The sequence below is a fragment of the Mastigoproctus giganteus genome, chromosome 14, assembly GCF_048544385.1.
Source record: "Mastigoproctus giganteus isolate SK-2022 chromosome 14, ASM4854438v1, whole genome shotgun sequence".
In the NCBI taxonomy this organism is placed as follows: domain Eukaryota; kingdom Metazoa; phylum Arthropoda; class Arachnida; order Uropygi; family Thelyphonidae; genus Mastigoproctus; species Mastigoproctus giganteus.
The window spans coordinates 99,703,585-99,724,633 of NC_143588.1; the positions used below are offsets into that span (position 1 = coordinate 99,703,585).

At 35.1% G+C, this 21,049-nt stretch overlaps 2 protein-coding genes across 2 annotated transcripts in view; one reads left to right on the plus strand and one right to left on the minus strand.

The window, feature by feature from the left end:
- VhaSFD (V-type proton ATPase subunit VhaSFD) overlaps positions 1-18,148 on the plus strand; it is a 61,814-nt gene extending 43,666 nt beyond the window's left edge. Inside the window, exons 9-13 of the mRNA XM_090388261.1 lie at positions 1,644-1,822; positions 2,447-2,572; positions 11,621-11,722; positions 13,622-13,735; positions 17,915-18,148. Coding sequence (XP_090244387.1) covers positions 1,644-1,822; positions 2,447-2,572; positions 11,621-11,722; positions 13,622-13,735; positions 17,915-17,984 — 591 coding nt within the window. The 3' untranslated portion in view covers positions 17,985-18,148. The remainder of the gene's footprint in view (positions 1-1,643; positions 1,823-2,446; positions 2,573-11,620; positions 11,723-13,621; positions 13,736-17,914) is intronic.
- Positions 18,149-18,626: 478 nt separating this feature from the next.
- Positions 18,627-21,049, minus strand: part of LOC150075436 (chitin deacetylase 1-like) — a 45,701-nt gene continuing 43,278 nt past the window's right edge. The window contains exon 5 of the mRNA XM_090388260.1: positions 18,627-20,983. Coding sequence (XP_090244386.1) covers positions 20,149-20,983 — 835 coding nt within the window. The 3' untranslated portion in view covers positions 18,627-20,148. The remainder of the gene's footprint in view (positions 20,984-21,049) is intronic.

Sequence of the window (21,049 nt, forward strand, 5' to 3'; positions counted from 1 at the left end):
TCAGTTCTGGATTTACCATGATGATCCTGAATCAAAACAAAGTTTAGGGAGTCATATCTCGTGCACCTCCAAAGAATACTTTTGGGGCGATCATCATCCCCTTTTTCAATATTAATGGCATTATTTACGCTCATACTGTGGAAAAACGTTATGTACTTGGACAATATTACAATGAAGTTCTAAAAAAAATTCGAATCAGAAAATGCTTAATTTTAAAATGACCAGTAGCTACTGTATTGGCATTATAATGGTGTATACATCCTCAGTTGTGAGGAAGCACAAGTTAAATATCAAAACAGTTTCTCTTCCCCCCCTCCCACAGTTAGATGTTGTCCCTTTTGACTCCCCCCCCTAAGTTCAAGGGTGAACTAAAAGTTGACTATTTTTCATCAGACACTGAGTTAAACGTCATTCAGATTATCTTAAATCATATCTCAAACAGTGGCTTCTCTGAATTTAGAAAATTGATAGAAAGATGGTATATTTAATGTATATTTATATCTAGATGGGATTGTCAAAAAAAGGAATAACCATTAGAAGCTCATTCAAACAGGTATTATTTTTTAATTTAATTTGTTCAGTCTTTTTTGATCACTCTCATCATTTGTCAAAAACTGGCTCACAGTGCAAAAAATGCACTGTGAGCTAGTATTATTATGGTGAAGAAGATAATCACTGAGCCAGAGTTCAGTACCCTCGCATTACACAGAATCTTTGAAGCATTTCAGAATTTTTACATAATAAGCCTGATTGAATGTTGATTTTGTGGGTTAAATTCTGCCTGAATAATGCCATGGATATCAAAGAAAAAAATCAGTATTCTGTTTACTTATGATTTTGATATGAATGCTTTCTTGTTTATTAGGGATGGAGTTTTCCTATGTGGACTTTGACTCTATTTCTAGATTATACTGGAAACACCATTTCATGACCAGTTACTATTTTCATCAAAGTGTTTCTAGCTTTCCTTGAAAGATCAAAGTAAATTTCAAGTTTCGGCTTATCACTCAAAATCTGTGGCACAGCCTTTGCAGAAAGTTTTCTTGTGTTCACATTTTTTTTTTGAAAGTCTAAAAAGATCAGATATTCTGTTTTTCCATATGATTTCAACTCTTCGTCTATCATTTGCACAATTAATCATCTATCTGAATTAAACATCTGACAGTTGTTTTACGTTTGCCGGTCCCATGGATAATTGGAGCAGACTTTGATCATTGTTTTGGAAAACATTTCTCTCTCTTTAAAATATTTTGTGCCACTCAAAAACTCTTGTTCTTGACAATATCTCCACAAACTTCTTTTAATGTGTCAAGTGTCTCAATTAGATTTGTTTAACTTCACACAAAATTTTATATAATTCTTTGCTCAAAATAAAAATAAATAATTTTACAACCAGCTGATCTCAAAAGTAATTCAGTTGAGTGTAAGCTTACCTCAATTGTCAGTGCACCCCCTCCTACACTTCCATGAGCTGTGCACAAAATTCATTCTCATACTTTATTATTACACTTCATTTGCAACACTGAAAATTTTATAGAATATTAAACCATTGCTGAGTACATCTTTCTTTCTTATAAATGTATATTCAAAATAAGATCAATTTAATTTATTTAGATATGATTTATTTGTTTTATTTATTCTAGAATTTAATAGAAAAACCAGAGAGTCCAGAAATCAGCAGAGATAATGCTATTGCTATGGTATCATGCAAAGTCTTGAAGCAACTTGAGATCATTCAGGGCCGAAAGCACGAAGACCCAGATATCATTGATGACATTACCTTTTTATATGAGACATTGCAAGCAAGTGTACAGGATTTGAGGTAGATCCTTTATTTGTTTTTTTTTTTTAACCTGGCAGTGACCATAGTGATACTCCACAATAAAAACATTTTCTGCACAAAAAAGTAATGTAATCACCATAGTAAATCAGTCCTTGGGGAAATAGTTAGGCTGATTAATAGGCTATTAAGCAAAACCCAGGCTATTAAGCTTTACCCAGCAAGTAAAGAAAATATATATTTTTTAATGCCATCAGTCTCACATGCATTACAGTGGTTTACTATTCTAATTTATTTATGATATCTAAAATTTTTTTTTTTTTTTTTTTCACCTTCATATTTTGTGCTAGATATTAGCAGATCTTTAATAATGTACATATTCTTCATAGCCTTAATGTTAAATTAGTATTGTGATGTGTTTTTTCATATGCTATAAACTAACTTTCCATGCTCCTGATTTTCTTTTCTACATGGGATTTTAATATGACTCCTAGGTCTGATTTAAATAAATATGGTAGTGCCCAGTGGCATAGTTTTGATTTTGAATAGTAGTCCATAAATTATTTATTTTCATCTTAAATCATTTTGTGTGAGAGAGGAGAGAAAGTGAGAGAGACTGAGTAAGAAAGAGTTATGCAAAGCTACATTATCAGTATATTATTTCAGCTCTTTTGATGAGTACTCCACAGAACTGAAGTCTGGTCGTTTAGAATGGAGTCCAGTTCATAATTCAGAAAAATTTTGGAGAGAGAACACTATGAGGCTTAATGAAAAAAATTATGAACTATTAAAGTATGTAACATTTTCTTTTTGTTGGTTGTATTAAATAAATATTGATAGTAAATTTACATTTAAAAAAATTAATATATAATTCATAGGAGTGTGTATCAGTGGTCATAAACCTATGACCTGCAGGTCAATGAGTGACAGATGCAATCAATGTTGGCTGATCCATTAATTAGACAAAAAAAAAATTAACTTCAAATACAGTTTAAAAAATATTTGGATACTAAAGAGAATCAAAAATAGTACGCTAGAGAGTGTTCTTAAAATACTCACATCAAACTCCATGAAGAAAAGATGCGATTATTTCATTTTTCACATGCTGATGAGAATATTATGGTTGGGTTAAGATATCTCTATGAAGGTATGTTAGCCCAGCCCACTGTTATATTTTATGGGCTGCAAACTGCTCACTGGACAAAGCTGCAATTAATAATCAGCATTTGCATTAACCATTACAACTAACATTTTATGCCATGTGGGAATTATGTTTCTGAGGTGCTGTGCTATAGTCATGCTAATTAAACTTCCTGAACAAACCAAGGAAAATTCCAAGGAGAGAAAAAAGCTTAGTTGTAAATGTTTTATCTTAATTTTATTACACCATGTATGTCTTCATTTTTCCAAATATTTATAATCTACTTTTAATTTTCATTCAGACTTTTGAATTGACCTATTACAAGTTGCAGAAACCATAATTGACCCATGGTCAGAAAAAGTTGCTGACCACTATACATTGTATTTATTAAGTGATACACTACTAAAAACTACCCCATTGAAAACTTGTACTGCTCATTGGTTATTAAGTCCTTTTTTTTTCAAATTTGAATGACATGCAGTCAGATTTCTCTGACTAGCAGCACACTACCATTCAAAACTAGATTGTTCTGCATTCTGTAGAAACATGAATGCATACTACACATTCTGAAAAAAATTTATTCAGATTATGCTGATCCATGAAGTTCTGTTCTTTACTTGCACTTTCAGTGGAGTATCATTGGAATGTCACAGTAGCAGCAGGGCAGCAGCCATGTCATGGTTGCAGGATGGGGAGAAATGTATTAGTAGCAGAATATAAATCACCTTTTTTTTCCTCTTTTGCTTATATACAAATTTTGCATGAAAAGACTGGAAAGTTGGAAATTTCTGAACTAATAGAAACTTTTCATTTTTGTCCAGGGCTTACAATTGATGTCTTGTGATAATCTTCATAATTTGATTAACTTTGAATATCTGAATTAAACAACTTAAGAAATGCTGATTGAATAATACTATTCAGTTATTTTACTTTTAAAGAAAATATTGATATATAATTTACTTTTTAACAGTGCACTGTTTCTCAATTTAGAGAATCATTTAGCAAAAGACCAATAAAGAGTAATTTTTTTGTGCTGAAAATGCCTTATTGTTCCTTCTGTTAGTCATTTGCATTCAAAAACTTGTAAAGTCCAAAAATATTAATAGAATTTTCTCCACATTGATTTGTCTTTCTATGACAACCTCAGTCAATTAAGGGTCACAGTCATTCAGCCCATCCAGTGTTAAGGTTTGGAAGTTATTCAAATGCCATGTTCTTCTTTGCATTGACTAAAGCTTTGATGTCTTCTCGCTTCTCTCTCTCTCTCTCTCTCTCTCTCTCTCTCTCTCTCTCTCTCTCTCTCTCTCTCTCTCTCTCTCTCTCTCTCTCTCTCTGTTGAGTCCTTTGAATGTGCAAGGCTGGCAAAAGAAACTTTGCTTTTTTTTTTTTTGTGTGTGTGTGTGTGTGTGTGTGTGAAAGAAGTGTCTGTAATCCCTATGCTAATCTCCCCTCAACTCTACATATTTTAAATGCTAATAAAAGAGTTGGTTGCATGTATTTAATTTGTTTAATTTAATCCTTTAAGACAACTGCAAACTTTTCTTTTTTGAGGGGTCAATTTCTTTGACTGCAACTCACCTTTCCTGGTTTTTGGTATTTTTCTGCCCACCAGAGTTTAAGTTAGACTAATTTATTTATAATATGATGTAGTGTTATGGCTGCAGTACAGCTGGTCTATGTATCCCCCTCCCTCACCCACCCACCCACCCCACCATTCACTCTGACAACTGGTCTGTGTTTAGATTTATTTGTTTGTTTAGATTTATTATTATTATTATTGTTATTATTAACCAAAATAATTTTTTAAAAAATTAAGACAATACAGCACAATTGAGGTCATACTCCACTCTCATCAGAAAAATGTCTAGAAACAAAAATATAATGCAACCCATAAACATCCTGGCCTTATGGATCAAACAAAATCTATACACAATCATTCAGCACACTAGGTCAGTCTAAGTTGTTATTAACAATAGATTTTTGTGTTGCATAAATGAAACAGTCACTTTTATTTAGTCTTCTGAGAGTAGGAACTAAAGCAGAAAAGGCAAATTATGTTGACCAGGAATCTTCTAGGTAGTGTATAATATATTTAACCTACTGCCAAGTGTGTGTGTAGCATATTTGATCCCCATCTCTCTCTCTCACACACTTTCTTCCTGTCGTTTTCATTCTGCAACACTGTTCAACTAGATCTAACCTAAAGTACCTTTCACAAAATTGTTTCCCCTTTGATTTCTCTATTAAAAATTCTAGAACTCTTTTGACAAACATGATGAACAACCCTATGCACCTCTTGAGATTTTATGTGAGAGCCAACAGGTTAATTAATCCAGTATTTCATCCATTAATTTCGGTTTTTACCTAACTTCTTTGCACCTAGGTATACAAACTTTTGAAAAAGGAAACAAGTGATTGTGTTTGATTACCACCAACAAAAAAAAAAAAAAAAAAAAAAAAAAAAAGCTTTCTAGTCATCACTCAGCATTTTTAATGGAGAACAAATCAAAAATGCTCTCCACCCTATAAAAATTTTAAAAGGGCATTTAGTAATGCCCTTTTACATTTTATAGGGTGGAGGTAGAGATATTGAATATTTTTCTGGTAAATGAAAAGTTTACTTTTATAATATCTTTCAGCCATTTTTGATTGTGTACTGTATTTCATATTCATATTTAGAAATATGAAAATTAGTTAATAATCAGTAACAAATCAAAGGCAATATCTATTGTTTTATAAATGCTGTAGATCTGTTATTTTGGATATAATATTTTGATTGTACTAAAATGTGAATTATACGAATTTATTAGTTTCTTTTTCATATTAATAATTAGAAATAGCATAATGACTCATAATGCATAATGTCATTATACATTTTGATACATTACAGATTAGCAGCCTTATGGTAATGGTGCCAAAGGTGGCACGACATGACTGTTTAATATAATCATCCCGACAAGGCCATGTCACAAAATTTGCTACAAAGACAAACAGGCATACCTTTTCCAATTTCATTTCAAAATGACATGTCCTAAAAATGCATTTCAGAAATCCAACTCGCTCAGTTTGCACTCAGTTTTGAAAATAACAGTAATTTCCTTATACAGTAGAGCATCAGTTATCCAGAATAATTGATGTTAGACCTCTTCCGGATAGCCAGATTTTCCGGATAATGGACGTATGGTAAGATTAAATAAATTTAATCTTACCTTACAATTAAATTGAATACTTAAGATTAATTAAATAAAATTAAAAAAAATAATAATAAATAAATATATATATATATATATATATATATATATATATATACACACACAGCGTGTCTCAAAAATACACAGCATACTTCAGGAATGAGTTCCTTATATGTGGACAATAAAAATATTTAATATCAACATAGTTCCGAAAATGCTTGGCTTCCGAGTTTTGAAGGTCTGTCTATGACACTTAACTGTTCACATCACCTTATAGTAATTGTTCAAAATATCTACCTTCTGCCTGAATACAGGCCTCACATCGACGTCTCATGGATTCGCGAAGACGATACCAAATTTCTGTCATGTTTCGTATTGTCTCACAACCTGCCACAATCTGATTGCGGAGAGTTTCCACATCAGCTACCGGAGTCGAATACACCAATGACTTTAAATGGCCCCGCAAATAGAAATCTAGTGGGTTTAAATCAGTGAGTGTGGAGGCCATCCACCGATCAGGAAACCTTCGATTTAGATAATTGCGGGCTAGGTGGCTGAAATGTGCGAGAGCACCATCGTGCATGAAGTGTGCTTGTTGACGAATGATCAGTGGTGTGTCGTCCAAGAAATCAGGCATGTTGTTTTCCAGAAAGTTTCTGTACACCTGCCCTGTCAGTTTGTTTGGAAGTACATGAGGCCCAAATAACTTATCACCAAAAACACCAGCCCAGATGGTGAGGCTGAACTGCTGTTGGTGATGTAATGGAAGAATTGCATTGAGCTTTCCTCAGCCCATACATGCTGATTGTGAAAGTTTTGGATTCCATCTTGTGTGAGCTTGTTTCGTCTGTGAATATCACCAAGGCAGGAAAGTGAGGAGTTGTACCACACTGCTGCAAAAACCACTGGCAGAACATTATTCGCGTAGGGTGATCTGCTGGTGACAAGGCCTGTACCCGTTGCAGATGGTAAGGATGCAGTTGGTGTTCTCACAACACTCTCCAAATAGTTGAACGTTGAACAGCCAGTTGCATTGCTATTCTGCGTGTGCTGACTCCAGGAGTGGCATGCACAACATCTAAAATCTCCTCCTCTACTTCAGGAGTAGTAGATCTTGGTCGTTCTCTGTTGGCAGCAAAAGGTGTAAAGATCCCACATTCGCAAAGGTGGTGATGGATACCTTCAAGCGTTTTCCTGTCTGGACATCTTTATCTTTGTTCTGGGAACTTTTCGTGGTACAAACGACAAGCCTCCAGAGCATTGCCATCCACCAAACCATACATAAAGTGCATACCCACTTGCTCCTGATTTGAGTACATGGTCGGAATGGAAAACCGTCAAATTCTGTCAGTACCTTGTGATGAAGGAAATCACCTGCAGGAGATAAGACATTCCGGTTAATAACTCAGGAACCAAGCATTTCCAAAACTATGTTGATATAAAATATTTTTATTGTCTACATATGAGGAACTCATTTCTGAAGTTATGCCATGTGTTTTTGAGACACCCTGTATATATATATATATATATAAACCAATCTCGGAAAACAAAAACATCCATCCAAGCATTTTTGTGATTTTTATACAAAACAGGAAAATTAGAAAAATTTTTAAATGCTCTAGATTTTTTCGACTTACCAATAACGAGCACAGACATCTGTGCATCCCAGTGGCATTTGTACACATAGCAATTGTAATTTGCTCTTTTCTCATCTTAAAACTTGGTTCAAGCATTTTTCTTTTAGTGGCTAGGGTTTTTTTCGGTAATGCTTTCCGTAATAAGCCCGGCTCATCAACATTAATAATTTTCTTTCTTGTAATTTGTTATAACTGAAGCAAACTTACTTTTAAAAGACACCACTGCTGATTCGTCTTCAGAAAATTTGTCAGTTTTAATATCTAGTTCACTTATACTGTGTCTCAGTTTAAAGTTTTTGAGCCAACCTGTGCTTGCATTAACATCTTCATTACCTCTTAATTTTTGATTAAAATCCAATGCTTTTTCACACAGCATTGGGCCAGATACTGGTTCACCTAAACTTTGCTTCTGAAGAAACCACAAATAAAGTGCATTCTCTAAAGCAGCACTTCCAGGTTTTGACATTGTCTTTTTCCTGCTAATCCTCCTCCTTCACTATCAACACAAATTCTGTTATAGCATTGGAAATCTTAATGTCGTAAATTGTTGAAGTTCCCACATTAAAAACTGTTTGGAGAGATTTCCTAAATTTTCATCTTTTCTAATTCTATTAATAATTTCTGTTTTTTGTTGCAGTGTTAAAACTACACATTTTCATTTCATTCACAATTTTACAGTAAAAAATTGAGAAAATTAATAAATCACACAGTTTCAGGCCGATATTATTCTTACTAAATTTGGAGCTAATCTGAAATTCACTCATGGTTTCCGAGAAAACCCAGTAGTCTCTGTGATATTTTTCTAAAGCACATTTCTGAAGACCACTACCATAAAACAATAAAAACAATTTGCAGTTTTCGGTTTATTGGGCTTTTTGTAATAAACTCTATCTTTCACTTATTAGAAATCAAAATTCATTTTGCAAACATGATCACTAAACCCTGCGCTGTACTACCGTTAATAAATAAAAAAAAAAAAAGAAAGGCCAGCCTTTCAGATTATTCCGGATAACCAATGTTCTAATGTACACATTCACCCTGATTTTAAAAATTTGTCACTGGTAATAGATACCAAAGCACATTGAGCTTGGCACATAACCCTTAAAGGTTAGCATTAGCATTAGCAAAGGCACATGATGCAAGAAAGAAAGCTTATATAGCATCAGCCAAAAAAAAAAAACCCTTATTTCACCCATCCACTCGCTCCCAATGTTTGTCAAGTTCTGCCTTGAATCTATTTAAGCTATCAACTTCTACGACAATGGAAGTTTGTTCCAGCAATCAACCACCCGCTGGCTAAAGGCAAACTTCCGCACATCTATCCTACAACCATCTTTCCTCAATTTGAATTTATGCCCTCTCAGGCGATTATTCTGAGCAAGAGGAAGAATCCCATCTGCATTGAGCATGCCCAAACCATTCAAGGCTTTATACACCTCAATCAGATCACCTTGCAGGTGCCTAGTCTCCAGACACTGTAATTTGCAAAACTTAAGCCTTTCTTCGTAAGAGCAACCCTTTGTTCCATTCACTAATCTTGTTGCCCTTCTCTGTACTCGTTCCAACAGCTCTACATCATTTCTTAAAATGAGGCCTCCAGACGTGTAAACAGTACTCAAGGTGTGGCCTGACCATTGCCTTATACAAGGGGATAATCACCTCCTTATCCCTACTAGAAAAATTCCGGTATATCATTGACAAGAGCTACATACACACACCATGAGCATACTACATACATACACCATGAGCAGTGCAGACCGTCTGCACTGCTCAGAAAACTTCATATCTGCCTGCACAATTATCCCCAGTTCCTTTTCATTCTCTACCACTGTTAGTGCGGTACCACAGATTTGATACGTTACTCTGGGATTACTGCTTCCCATATGTAGTATTTTACATTTGTCAAAGTTAAACTTCATTTGCCACCTCTCAGCCCATCTGCTCAACTTTTCTAGATCCTGTTGCAGCAGTGTACTGTCATTAGTGTCATTAACAACCCTGCAAACCTTCATATCGTCTGCAAACTTGGACATTAAGCCTGATATACCATCATCAATATCATTTATAAATACATAAAACAACAATGGACTCAACACTGAACCCTGAGGGACTCCACTAATAACATTATTTAGTCCACGAAGAGCAGTGTCCATTGATTACTACTCTGTCTTCTCCCACTCGACCATCCCTTTATCCATAGCAACAATTTGCCTTCAATGCTACACTGCTCCAATTTGTGCAGCAGTCTTCCATGTGCAACAGTATCAAAGGCTTTTCTAAGATCCAAATATATGATATCAAAGTTATTCTTTGCATCCATTTCCTTTGTGACTTTATAGTATCCAATTATAGTATCCAATCAAATTAGTCAGACAAGACTTCCCCTTAACAAACCCATTCTCTGTCCGAGCTATAACTGAAGTCTTGTCTAGGTGATCCTGCAATGCTTCTTTAACCAATGCCTCCATTAATTTCCCTGTAACAGAAGTTAAACTAACAGGTTTGTACAAAGGGTACTAGGAAAGTTTTGCAATATGATGCAACAATGAATCACAGGAAGCTGCTTGTTGCTGCATGTTGAGACATGTTCATACGTGCATAGTAGCCGCCGCGCCAAGTCGTGGTCACGAAATGAGATAAGGACAGTTTTGCGGTATAATTTCGTGCGTGGTTTAACCATAGACCAGTGCTTAGAAGAAATGACTCTTGCACTAGATGATGATTGTCCACATCGTACAACGATATTCAGGTGGTATAGAGAATTCCAAAGGGGAAATTTCACTCTGGAGGATTCTGAGAGGCCGGGAAGGCCACGAACGTCAGTTACGGAGGAAAACGTTACTGCTGTGAGGAAAATGCTTGACGAAAACAGGCGAGTGACCTACCAACAGATAGAAGATACTTTGGGCCTAAATGCACCAGCAATTCGTTCGATTCTGCAAGATCATTTGCACGTGAAGAAACTTTGTTCTCTCTGGGTGCCGCATCAACTGACTGAAGAGCAGATGACACGACATGTGACTTGGTGCCGGGAGATGTTAAAAAAGTTTGATAAGGGACAATCTCGGTATGTGAACAACATCGTGACAGGTGACGAGACTCGGCTGTACTATTACGATCTGCCGACCAAGGCTCAAAACAAAGTTTGGGTCTTTGATGATGACGACACACCCGTAATTGTCAGAAAATCCCGATCTGTAAAGAAGAAAATGATAGCTGTATTTTTCAAATCAAGTGGAATTGTGGAACGTGTCGTTTTGGACACGCAGAAGACAGTCACAGCTAAGTGGTATACTGAACAATGCCTGCCTAAAGTCATTGGATCTATGAAGAACCTGCGGCCAAAGTCAAGAATGGACACCTGGTACCTCCATCACGAAAATGCTCCAGCTCACCGCGCCAAAGCCTGCACCGAATATTTGACCACGACAGGACTGAAACTTCTCGAGCATCCTCCCTACAGTCCAGACCTTGCTCCCTGCGACTTTGCACTGTTCCCGCATGTGAAAATGAAGCTAAAAGGGAGGCGGTTTTCCAGTGATGAGGACCTTCTACGGGCTTGGGACGAGTGTGCTTTACTCCCTAGTGAAACTTGGCAGAACTGGTTTAAAGATTGGTTTCGGAGGATGGAGAGGTGTATTGAATGTAGAGGAAATTACTTTGAAAAAATTAAATAAACAAAGCTGTATTGCAAAACTTTCCTAGTACCCTTTGTAATTACCTGTGTCTCCTTTAGGTTGCTAACTCCTGCAGTAATACTTTCTTCCAGAAATTCTGACAATGTTTTGTTATTTTATTATTATTATTTTTTTTTTGGTAGAGTTATTTTATATGTACTTGTTTTCATATACGTTTTTCCCCCTTCCCTCAGAGTTCTTATTCACTTATTGGATACTAGTAAGGATCCTTTAGTTTTGAGTGTGGCATCACATGATATTGGTGAATACGTTCGACATTATCCCAGAGGGAAACAGTAAGTATCAGTTTTGTTTAGACATCCTTGTTTTAATTCAATAAATTATAGTAGTGTAATAATAGTAGTAAATAAAAGCAGTGTAATGCAGCAAATCCAGAAAAATAAAGAATAAATTTTCATCATTACACAAGAAAAAGTTTACATGTTGATATTAATATTATTTTAATTCTAGCAAGTGTGTGTGCGCGCGTGCGAATATGTTGCAGTGCTACTGCATATGTTAGAGATATATCTACTGTGAAACTTGGTCTTGATGCTTGTAAGCAGTGGTATATTTATTTTTGGGGAGGGGATTTAATATATCCTTGCAGAAACTTAACCCTGGCTAAGCTCGTTTGGGTACTTCATTTATCTAAAATAACAATTAAAAATTTTGAAGAAGCTATTAAAAGTTTTTACTGCTTAAAATATTATTTTAATATCATGTACATTGTTTAATACCATGTTAAATACATTGACTTACTTTTAATTTATATATTGTTTCTTAGTAAATCAGGCTCTTTTTAAAGTAAATTAGATTTTTATACCCAACTCCCATACACATGACATTCCTGGATGAGTTCTTGCTTCATGTTTGACTTTCTGTGGAGCAGAATATTGCAAAAAAAAAAAAGTGCATTATAATGAGGCTTTGCTATATTTAATCCTGTTGCAAGCACTGTTTGATTAATCATTGAACCAGTAAATAGCTTCTGTTAAGTATTGGATTGTAAAATTAGTAAAATAATAAGAGGAGTTTACCTCAATATAGTGCATAGAACACTTCCGTATGATACCCTCCAGAAATTAAAACGGAAAAAACGAAAAATTCAAAACTTACCGGTACATTAGAGTAAAATATAAATAATTAAATAATCAATTTAACACAATTCAAATCAATTTAAAACAATTAAAATTCAAATTAACGCAATTAAAAGAATCTAACGAAAATATTCAAAACGATTTTGAAACGAATTAGGAAGGTAGGGAGGAAGGAAAATCGTTTTGAATATTTTCGTTAGATTCTTTTAATTGCGTTAATTTGAATTTTAAATGTTTTAAATTGATTTGAATTGTGTTAAATTGATTATTTAATTATTTATATTTTACTCTAAGGTACCGGTAAGTTGATTTTTTCGTTTTTTCCGTTTTAATTTCTGGAGGATATCATACGGAAGTGTTCTACGCACTATATTGAGGTAAACTCCTCTTATTATTTTACTAATATTATTATCAACGTAGAACATATTGAGTAGTACAGCTCTGATTCATACTATCTAATGGAATGTAAAATATAAAGCAGAAAGCTCTGTAAAAGTTCTTTTTTTTTTTTTTTTTTTGATACATATATGTATTAAGCTGCTGTTGGATTTCTAGTTTTAAATACAGTTATATGGTAACACAAGTGTGCAAACAGACCAAACTTTGAAAAACAAACAATTTATTTATAGGTAAATATCTTTTTTCCTCTGAAAACATAAATCGCTTTGAGCATCTTTAGGCACCTCCGTAGCCAGGTGGGCAGGAGCAGCAGTGCATAGCACATGCTTCTTGATTAGACCGGGGTTCGAGCCCATGACCGCCAAATACAGAGGATGCAGAAAGGTCAGGGAATGACCACCGCATATCCCCCGGAGCAATATGGCCTTAGTTGCTAATGCTCCTAAAAAAAAAAAAAAAAAAACAAATAACAAAAAATGAGCATCTTTAAAATTCAGTAAAATGAGACAAATCTTAGCCTCACAAGAACTTTGCAGAATTAAGATTTTCAGCATTTTAAAGGATAAAACATATTCTTTTGCCTCGCTATGAATCAAAAATCCGTGATGCTCCTAGTTTACTGTAAACTGCTTTAATTTTAAAGCATTCACAGATACCATTTTAAAAAATATATAAAATAAACTATTTCACTTTCAGTGTTATTGAACAATTAGGAGGGAAACAGCGTGTCATGCAACTTCTGACTCATGAAGATCCTAATGTTCGATACCAAGCTTTGCTGTGTGTACAGAAATTAATGGTTCATAACTGGTAAGTAGACTTCACTGGCTTTCAAAATAGTTTTTTTTTTTTTTTTTTAACTTTCCAGAACACAACATAAATTATGCTTTCATTGTTCTTAAAATTGGCTGTTAAAGTTGTACAATCAACAGTCTTTTTAATTATTTGATTCATTATTAAGTTTAAAGTTTTTATAAGTTCTTTTGAAAGAAGGTATCAGGTTGGCTGTGTCTTGGGGTGGAGTGGTGGCAGTAGTAGTTGTAATGGCAAATGATGCAAACTTATACAGTGTCGGCTAGAAGGGAAAAAAAACCAACTACACAGTCACCCATCCGTACCATCTAAGAATTTGTCTGGTTCTTCCTCGAATTTATTCAACCCATCCACTTCCACAACAAAACCCCCTGCTGGCTGAAGGCAAACTTCAGCCAGCGGGCAGTTTTGTTGTTGTGGAAGTGGATGGGTTGAATAAATATAGTCCCAGTGAGTGGAAGAATTCCATTAACATTCAGCTTACTCAATCCATTCAAGGCTTTAAACACCTCAACCAGATCTCCCTGCAGGTGCCTAGTCTCAAGACACTGCAGTTTGCAGAACTGAAGCCTTTCTAGGTAAGAGCACCCTTTTCTTTCCTTCACCAACCTGGTTGCCCTTCTCTGCATCCCCAGACTAGTTTTTTTTTTTTTTTTTTCCCTTGTTAGTTGTTGGCACATCAGCTTCTATGGCCATAATGCACCTCCCAAAGTTTTTTTGCATTTTACTGTGATTCAATCCCGAGGCGGGAATCGAACCCGCGACCTTTGGGTTGCCAGGCAAGCACTTTACCTACCTGGCTAGCCCGGTCGGCTCCCAGACTAGAGATGGGGCCTAACCATAGCCTTATACAAAGGGATAATCACCTCCTTATCACTTCTAGCAAAGCTCCCAGACAATACTCGAGATGGGGGCCTAACCATAGCCTTATACAAAGGGATAATCACCTCCTTATCACTTCTAGCAAAGTTTCTGTATATCATTGACAAAACCCCATGAGCTGTTCTGGCAGCTCATGGTCAGATAAGAAATGGTCAGAGAATTTCTTATCTGACTGCACAAAATTACCTCCAAGTATTTTTCATTCTCCACTACCCTGAGTGTAGTACCACATAGTTGATCAGTTATTCTGGGGTTCTGCTACCCATATACAGTACCTTGCATTTGTCAATATTAAACTTCAGCTGCTATTTCTCAGCCTGATATACCTTCATCAGTATCATTGATAAAAACAACAATGGGCCTAGCACTGGAGAACTTCACTAATAACATTAGTCCATGAAGAACAGTGCCCATTGATAACCACTCTCTGTCTTCTTCCACTTAGCCGTCCCTTTATCCATAGCAGTAACTGTTAAGTAGTTAATGCATGTGGAAATGAGTACATGCATTGAGCCCATATGCTGCCACAAAAAAATTCTCTGTTAACTGTTGTACTGGCATGTCCTGCAATAAAAACAGTTATAGTAGAGTTGTAAATGCCACTTGCCTGGTTGCCATATTAAGTATAAATGGAAATTTGATTATTTGTTTAATGTTTTAAAATTCTTGATAGTAATCTTTTTTGAGTGTTGACTGCTAAATACAGGCTCTATATGGTTATCCTAGCTTATAAACAGAAAATATTCTGAAATGATGAATATTTTCTCTTTACAGTATGGTGTTTAACATTAGTGCCACATAACTGACCCAGGAATACACATAATTAATATATATTTATTAAATTTGAAGATCTGTATAAAAACAGTACCAAATTTAAAACTAACTGTGGCGCCTCCGTAGCCAGGTGGGCAGGAGCAGCAGTGCATAGCACACGTTTCTTGATTAGACTGGGGTTCGAGCCCGTGACCACTAAATACAGAGGATGCGGAAAGGTCAGGGAATGACCACCACATATCCCCAGAGCAATATGGCCTTAGTTGCTAATGCTCCTAAAAACCAAATAACAAACAAAACTAACTGTATGTTAAATCTCTTCGAGATCTTGGACTTTAGTAAGTAAACTGAGAATTCGGGAAAAATGTGTTATATGTTACTCCGCTGCTGTGCCCTTGACACCAGCACAATTAATATCCTTTGTTTGTGTTAGATACTCTGGAGGGTGTAGTTTTTTTGGACAGAGTCCATATGTAGAGGCAAAGAGGGGATCTGTTTAGCCTCTCTTGCAGCTAAGCCAGCCTGGAATATCTGGGGAACAACCTGTTTGGAATTCACCTCCTACCTTGTCAACATATGCATATGGAACATGAGTTATGGGGAACATGGAAGCCAAGGAGCAACATCAACAGGAATCCTAATTCCTGTTGATGTTGCTCCTTGGTCTGTGTTTAGAATGCGTGCACTTCTGAGGTGGAACTGGTAATTTGCATTTATGCGGTGGAATTTTATGCTCCTCCCTCATATCTTTTTGATGTCTTTTTTGTGGTGGCTCAGTCAGCATGTTACATCAGCCTTTCACTCATTTGGAAAGGTGTGGTTTAATTACCATCTGCGACTGGAGGAAAGTTCCCTACAATCAAGACTGCAGTGAGCTGATCTCAGGTTGGAGTAGGATTTCCCCCTTGTGAGTTATGGGTTTTTCAGCCCACACAAAACAGATTGGCCCATGAATGCATGCTTCTACAGAAAACTGTACTCATGCATATGAGCAACAAGGTGAATTTAAATGGTATCACTAGCATGCTCCTCAGTCCTGACCTTAGATCCTGTGCTGCCACATTGGGTACTTGCTGCACTAGCAGTCAGTCAGACACTGTTGGTGGTGCATAGCATACCATTAGAATTATCGAAACTCTGTTCAATCAGAGTATAGTTAGCTGATCTCAGATGGAGGGAATAAAGCTATTCCTTGGGAGTTATTCTAGGCTCCTCAGATCATAAACATGCATATCTGTGCATGAACACATTTGTACCAACATAATATACAAGGGGGGTTCAAAAAAGATTTGTGTTCAACCAGAAGTAGTTGTGATAGAAGGTTGAATCAAACACCATGTATTACACTTTCTCAACATAGTCACTAGACAAAATTACACATTTTTACCACCTCTCAATATACTTCCACAGGCCAGTTTGTAGAAATCCTCTGACTGTCCTTCAACCACAACTCAGCAGCAAAGTGTTTTCTATGATGATAGGACTTCAGGGTAGGTAAAAGGAAGAAATCCAAGGGAGGGTGCAAGGTCTGGGGAATAAGTAGGATGTGGAAATATTTCAGTTTTTCTTGGCAAAGCGACGAAATTTCATGTACACATTGTGCACTTTCCTTCTGGTAAGAGGTCAAAACTATGGGAACCCACCTAGCAGACACTTTACTCATATGTAACTGTTGATGGATGATGTTCTCCACAGAACCTACACAAGTTTGTAGCTCTGCAGCTAGTTATTTGATGTTAAGACAGTGATCCTCCAGGATTAATGCTTCAAATTTTTGCAACACTCTTCTCTTACAGCAGTTGCTGGGCATCCTGGGATTTCTTCTTCATGCACTGAGTTTCTTCCACATTTGAATTGTTTATACCAGTGGGTAAAAACATTGTATCAACCATTTCATTGTGGATTGTTTTGGGCGTTTTCAAACCCGTTGCAGAAAGTGGAACCAAATCACTGATTTGTATTCCACTTTATCCATTGTGACACTTCATTTCATTCAGCATTGCAAATAAAAAAAATTGAATTGTCAGATCAAAATCAGAATTTGTATAGTTGCTACAGAGATTAAGGTATCAAAAAAAAAAGTTAAAAAAAGATATTCATCTTTCTATCTCAACTACTTATAGATGAATGCAAATGTTTTTTTGAATCTCCCCACCATATAATACATATGAACTGGTCTACCACCTGAATTGGTGGCGCCTCCATAGCCAGATGGGCAGGAGCAGCAGTGCATAGCGCACGCTTCTTGATTAGACTAGGGTTCGAGCCTGTGCCCACTAAATACGGACGATGCGGAAAGGTCAAGGCATATCCCCCTGGAGCAATATGGCGTTAGCTGCTAATGCTCCTAAAAACCAAATAACAAACAACAAAACCTGAATTGGTTTTGTTGTTTCATGACCATGATTCATGACTGATTCTATTTAGAATTAATGCTTCCCAGTATTTCATATGGATTTTTTTCTCCTCCTACTTTATAACTAGCTTTTTTTTTTTTTTTTTTTTTTTTTTTAACTTTAGGGAATATCTTGGAAGACAGCTAGAGAAAGAGACAGGCTCCTCTGGACAAGTTGTAACAACAACTGCTTGAAAAATGTGGATTTAGGAATTTTTTTTTTATTTCTGTCTAAAAATTACATTTGTTATAGAAAGACATTCCAAACTATGTGAGTAATCGCTTTTTTGGTATCATAGTCCAATTTGTGTGGCATATTTTGATTAATTAGTTGCACTATTCAGTTAATAATACTTTATGACAATATGTATTAATCAGCAAAAACGTATTTAATCAGTTTCCTTAATTGAATAGTGCAAATAATGTTCAAAAGTGCATGTATGTATGTGATTGATTAAATTAAATGTTATCAAGAAATGAAATTATATAGTTTATGTAATATTTATGTATATATATGAAATGCACAATGGTAACGTAATATATGAAATATATGGTGGGGAGGGAAGTAGTTTTTCTAAAATTTCTCTTTGACGGTGAATGTAATATTTTAATATCTGTTTCAAATATTTTTTAAACATCCTATCTGTACGTGTCTCAAATGAGAAATATACTTAATATTTATGTAGTGAAATGGAAAAAAAAAAAAAAGAAGTATATATAGATATTACTTAATGAAAAAACTGATTGACTAAAGTTTTGCTGCTTTGAAAGTGTGCATTCTATATCTTTTTACTGAAAAGAAAACAGTACAGAGAGAGAAAATGAACTATTATGAAATTTCAAATTTGAGACAACTCTGTTTATGCTTTTATTAAAAACTTTTTACCTATACACTTGTGAGGAGTTGTTGGTAAAACACTTATCAGAATAAAAGTTTCACTTTAATATCTGTGATATGATACCAAGGTTTAACTATGAAATTCACCGATTGAGTTTGGATGTATTTCTAAACAGTAGTTGCTCACTCCAACCAATGCAACTTGTTTCCATATATACAGTATTGTTTTGGACCAAAGTTATTTTAATCAAATTACTTTGTGTGTTTATTTTTTCAGAGAAAAAAAAAAAAAATGTTAAACATTTTTTTAAAATTTTATTTTTATCGAGCATTTTATTATTTTGTTTAGGACATTGATATACAGTACAACTTGGAGAAGCCCATTTTGGCAATTCACATATGAAACAGTTTTTTCTTCTTTCACTTGTGCATCAAAGCTGCTATGCTTCTTGGGTCTCTCTTCTCTTTTTCTAGCTATTACAGTAAACCCATTTGTTGTAGATTTACAATATTTTATTGAAAGTGAATCATTATCTCTTAATTACATTCTACAACATACACATTCTTTTATGTTAGAAGAGAGCAGGATGAGGCTAAAGAAACATAGCAATGTATAATGTGACTTACATGAAACAAAAGATGAGGTTTGTAATTTTGAAGGAAAGTGTTACAGAGGTTCATCTAATAAATTATGTTAAAATTAATATGAATTAGCATAGCATCATTGTATGTCACCAAAACTGATATTTTGTAAATTTATGTAGTTAACAAATATGAAATGTCGTTGGAATCATATTTATCAAAAAGATAAGGTTCTGTTTATGAAATCAGTCATATAATGAACAAAATATGTATAATAATTGTTATTTAAATCAACATGCATATTCTAATAACTAAAATTTAACAGTTGTGCATATTTTACTTGATATTTGGCACATTAAAATGTGGTCATTAAATATATATAAAAAAAATTATTTGCAGTGTTGGTAATGTGTGGTTTGTAAATAGTTTTAAGTTTAACTTATAGAGTAGTGAATTTTATCTATGTGCCTCTATAATTTGAATTGTCAGAGATTATGAATAGATAATTGTCATTTACATTAAAATAAATTAATGTTAATGTCAAATTGATGCCTACTGCTGCTATGTTTTATATAATGAATGTATATTGTAAGAGTATATGTGATAGGAACAAATTTATGAATTGGCTTTGGTGACTGACAGTGATGCATTAGAGTTAATTTCGTGTAAAAATTTTACAGCTGTTTGATATTTTTGTTAAATCATTGCCACTGGAAATAAACTTGAAATGGTTTTCATTTTAGTTCTTTGATTGTAATTTCAGCTTTACTGATTGTTCTCCGAGGAGCAACAGGACAACTTTGCGTTTTTCTATTATGTTTGTAATTTTTATAGTAGAAGCTGACAAGTTTTGAAGAAGTGAAACAGAAGGATTTTCCCTGTTCGTTGACAGAGTATTTAGGGTCAAAAAAAAAAAAAAAATTCTTTGGATGGTGCTTTTCACTTTTTGAATGCAAAGTAATCACCTGTGGGATCTTCAAGCCATGGGTAGTTCTGGGGACACTCCATACAAGTGTGAAGACGAATTGTTTCTCCTGGGAGTTCACGAGTGGTCAAGGGACATGCATTTGGTAAGGAACAGTAGGCTTGTCCTTTAACATCACACTTTTCTTTCCACGAGGCAAAATCTCTAATTGATGATAATTCTGTTGGCTGCTGCATCCATTGAAGTACTTGAGTCATGGTAACAAAGTAAATATCATTCTTGTCTAATACCTCATCTATCCATTGGATTAGGGCATCTAAGTATTCTTGATTCAATTTCAACCAACCAGCGTGGAAATAAAGACCAACAGGTGCACGATTGGTTCGGTAATGACGCTCAAGGTTGTGGTTGAGGAAGTTGTAGAACTGTTCTCCTGAGATAATGTTGCTACAACTGTCAACCATAGCACACCCTGCAAGCTCTTCATCAAAATTTGGATCATCTCGACGATCTAATTCATTCATTACCAGTTCCCAAACAGCATGAGATCTTGTTGGACAGTTTTGCCCGTTACCATGACATTTGTGTGGCATTCGGAAATATAAGGTATAAGGCCAAAGTGGAGGATTGCTAAGGGGAGCTGTGACAGTAGAATCATACAAGAATGCCTGCTCTTCCATCATGGAGAATTGGTTATTTCCACCTACTCGAAGATAAGGAGCCCGAACACCAACAATGGAATTATCGGTGATGTTGGCGAATCTTTCAATGATTAAACGCACTCCTGCCATTTCTTTGGCCCATGTCTCTAGATTAGCTTCACTCCAGTATTTCTCATCAGGACGGTGTCTGAAAAAAGACAAATTAGTGAACATTAAATAAAGTTCTGAGTACTATTATTTGTAAAATACTTAA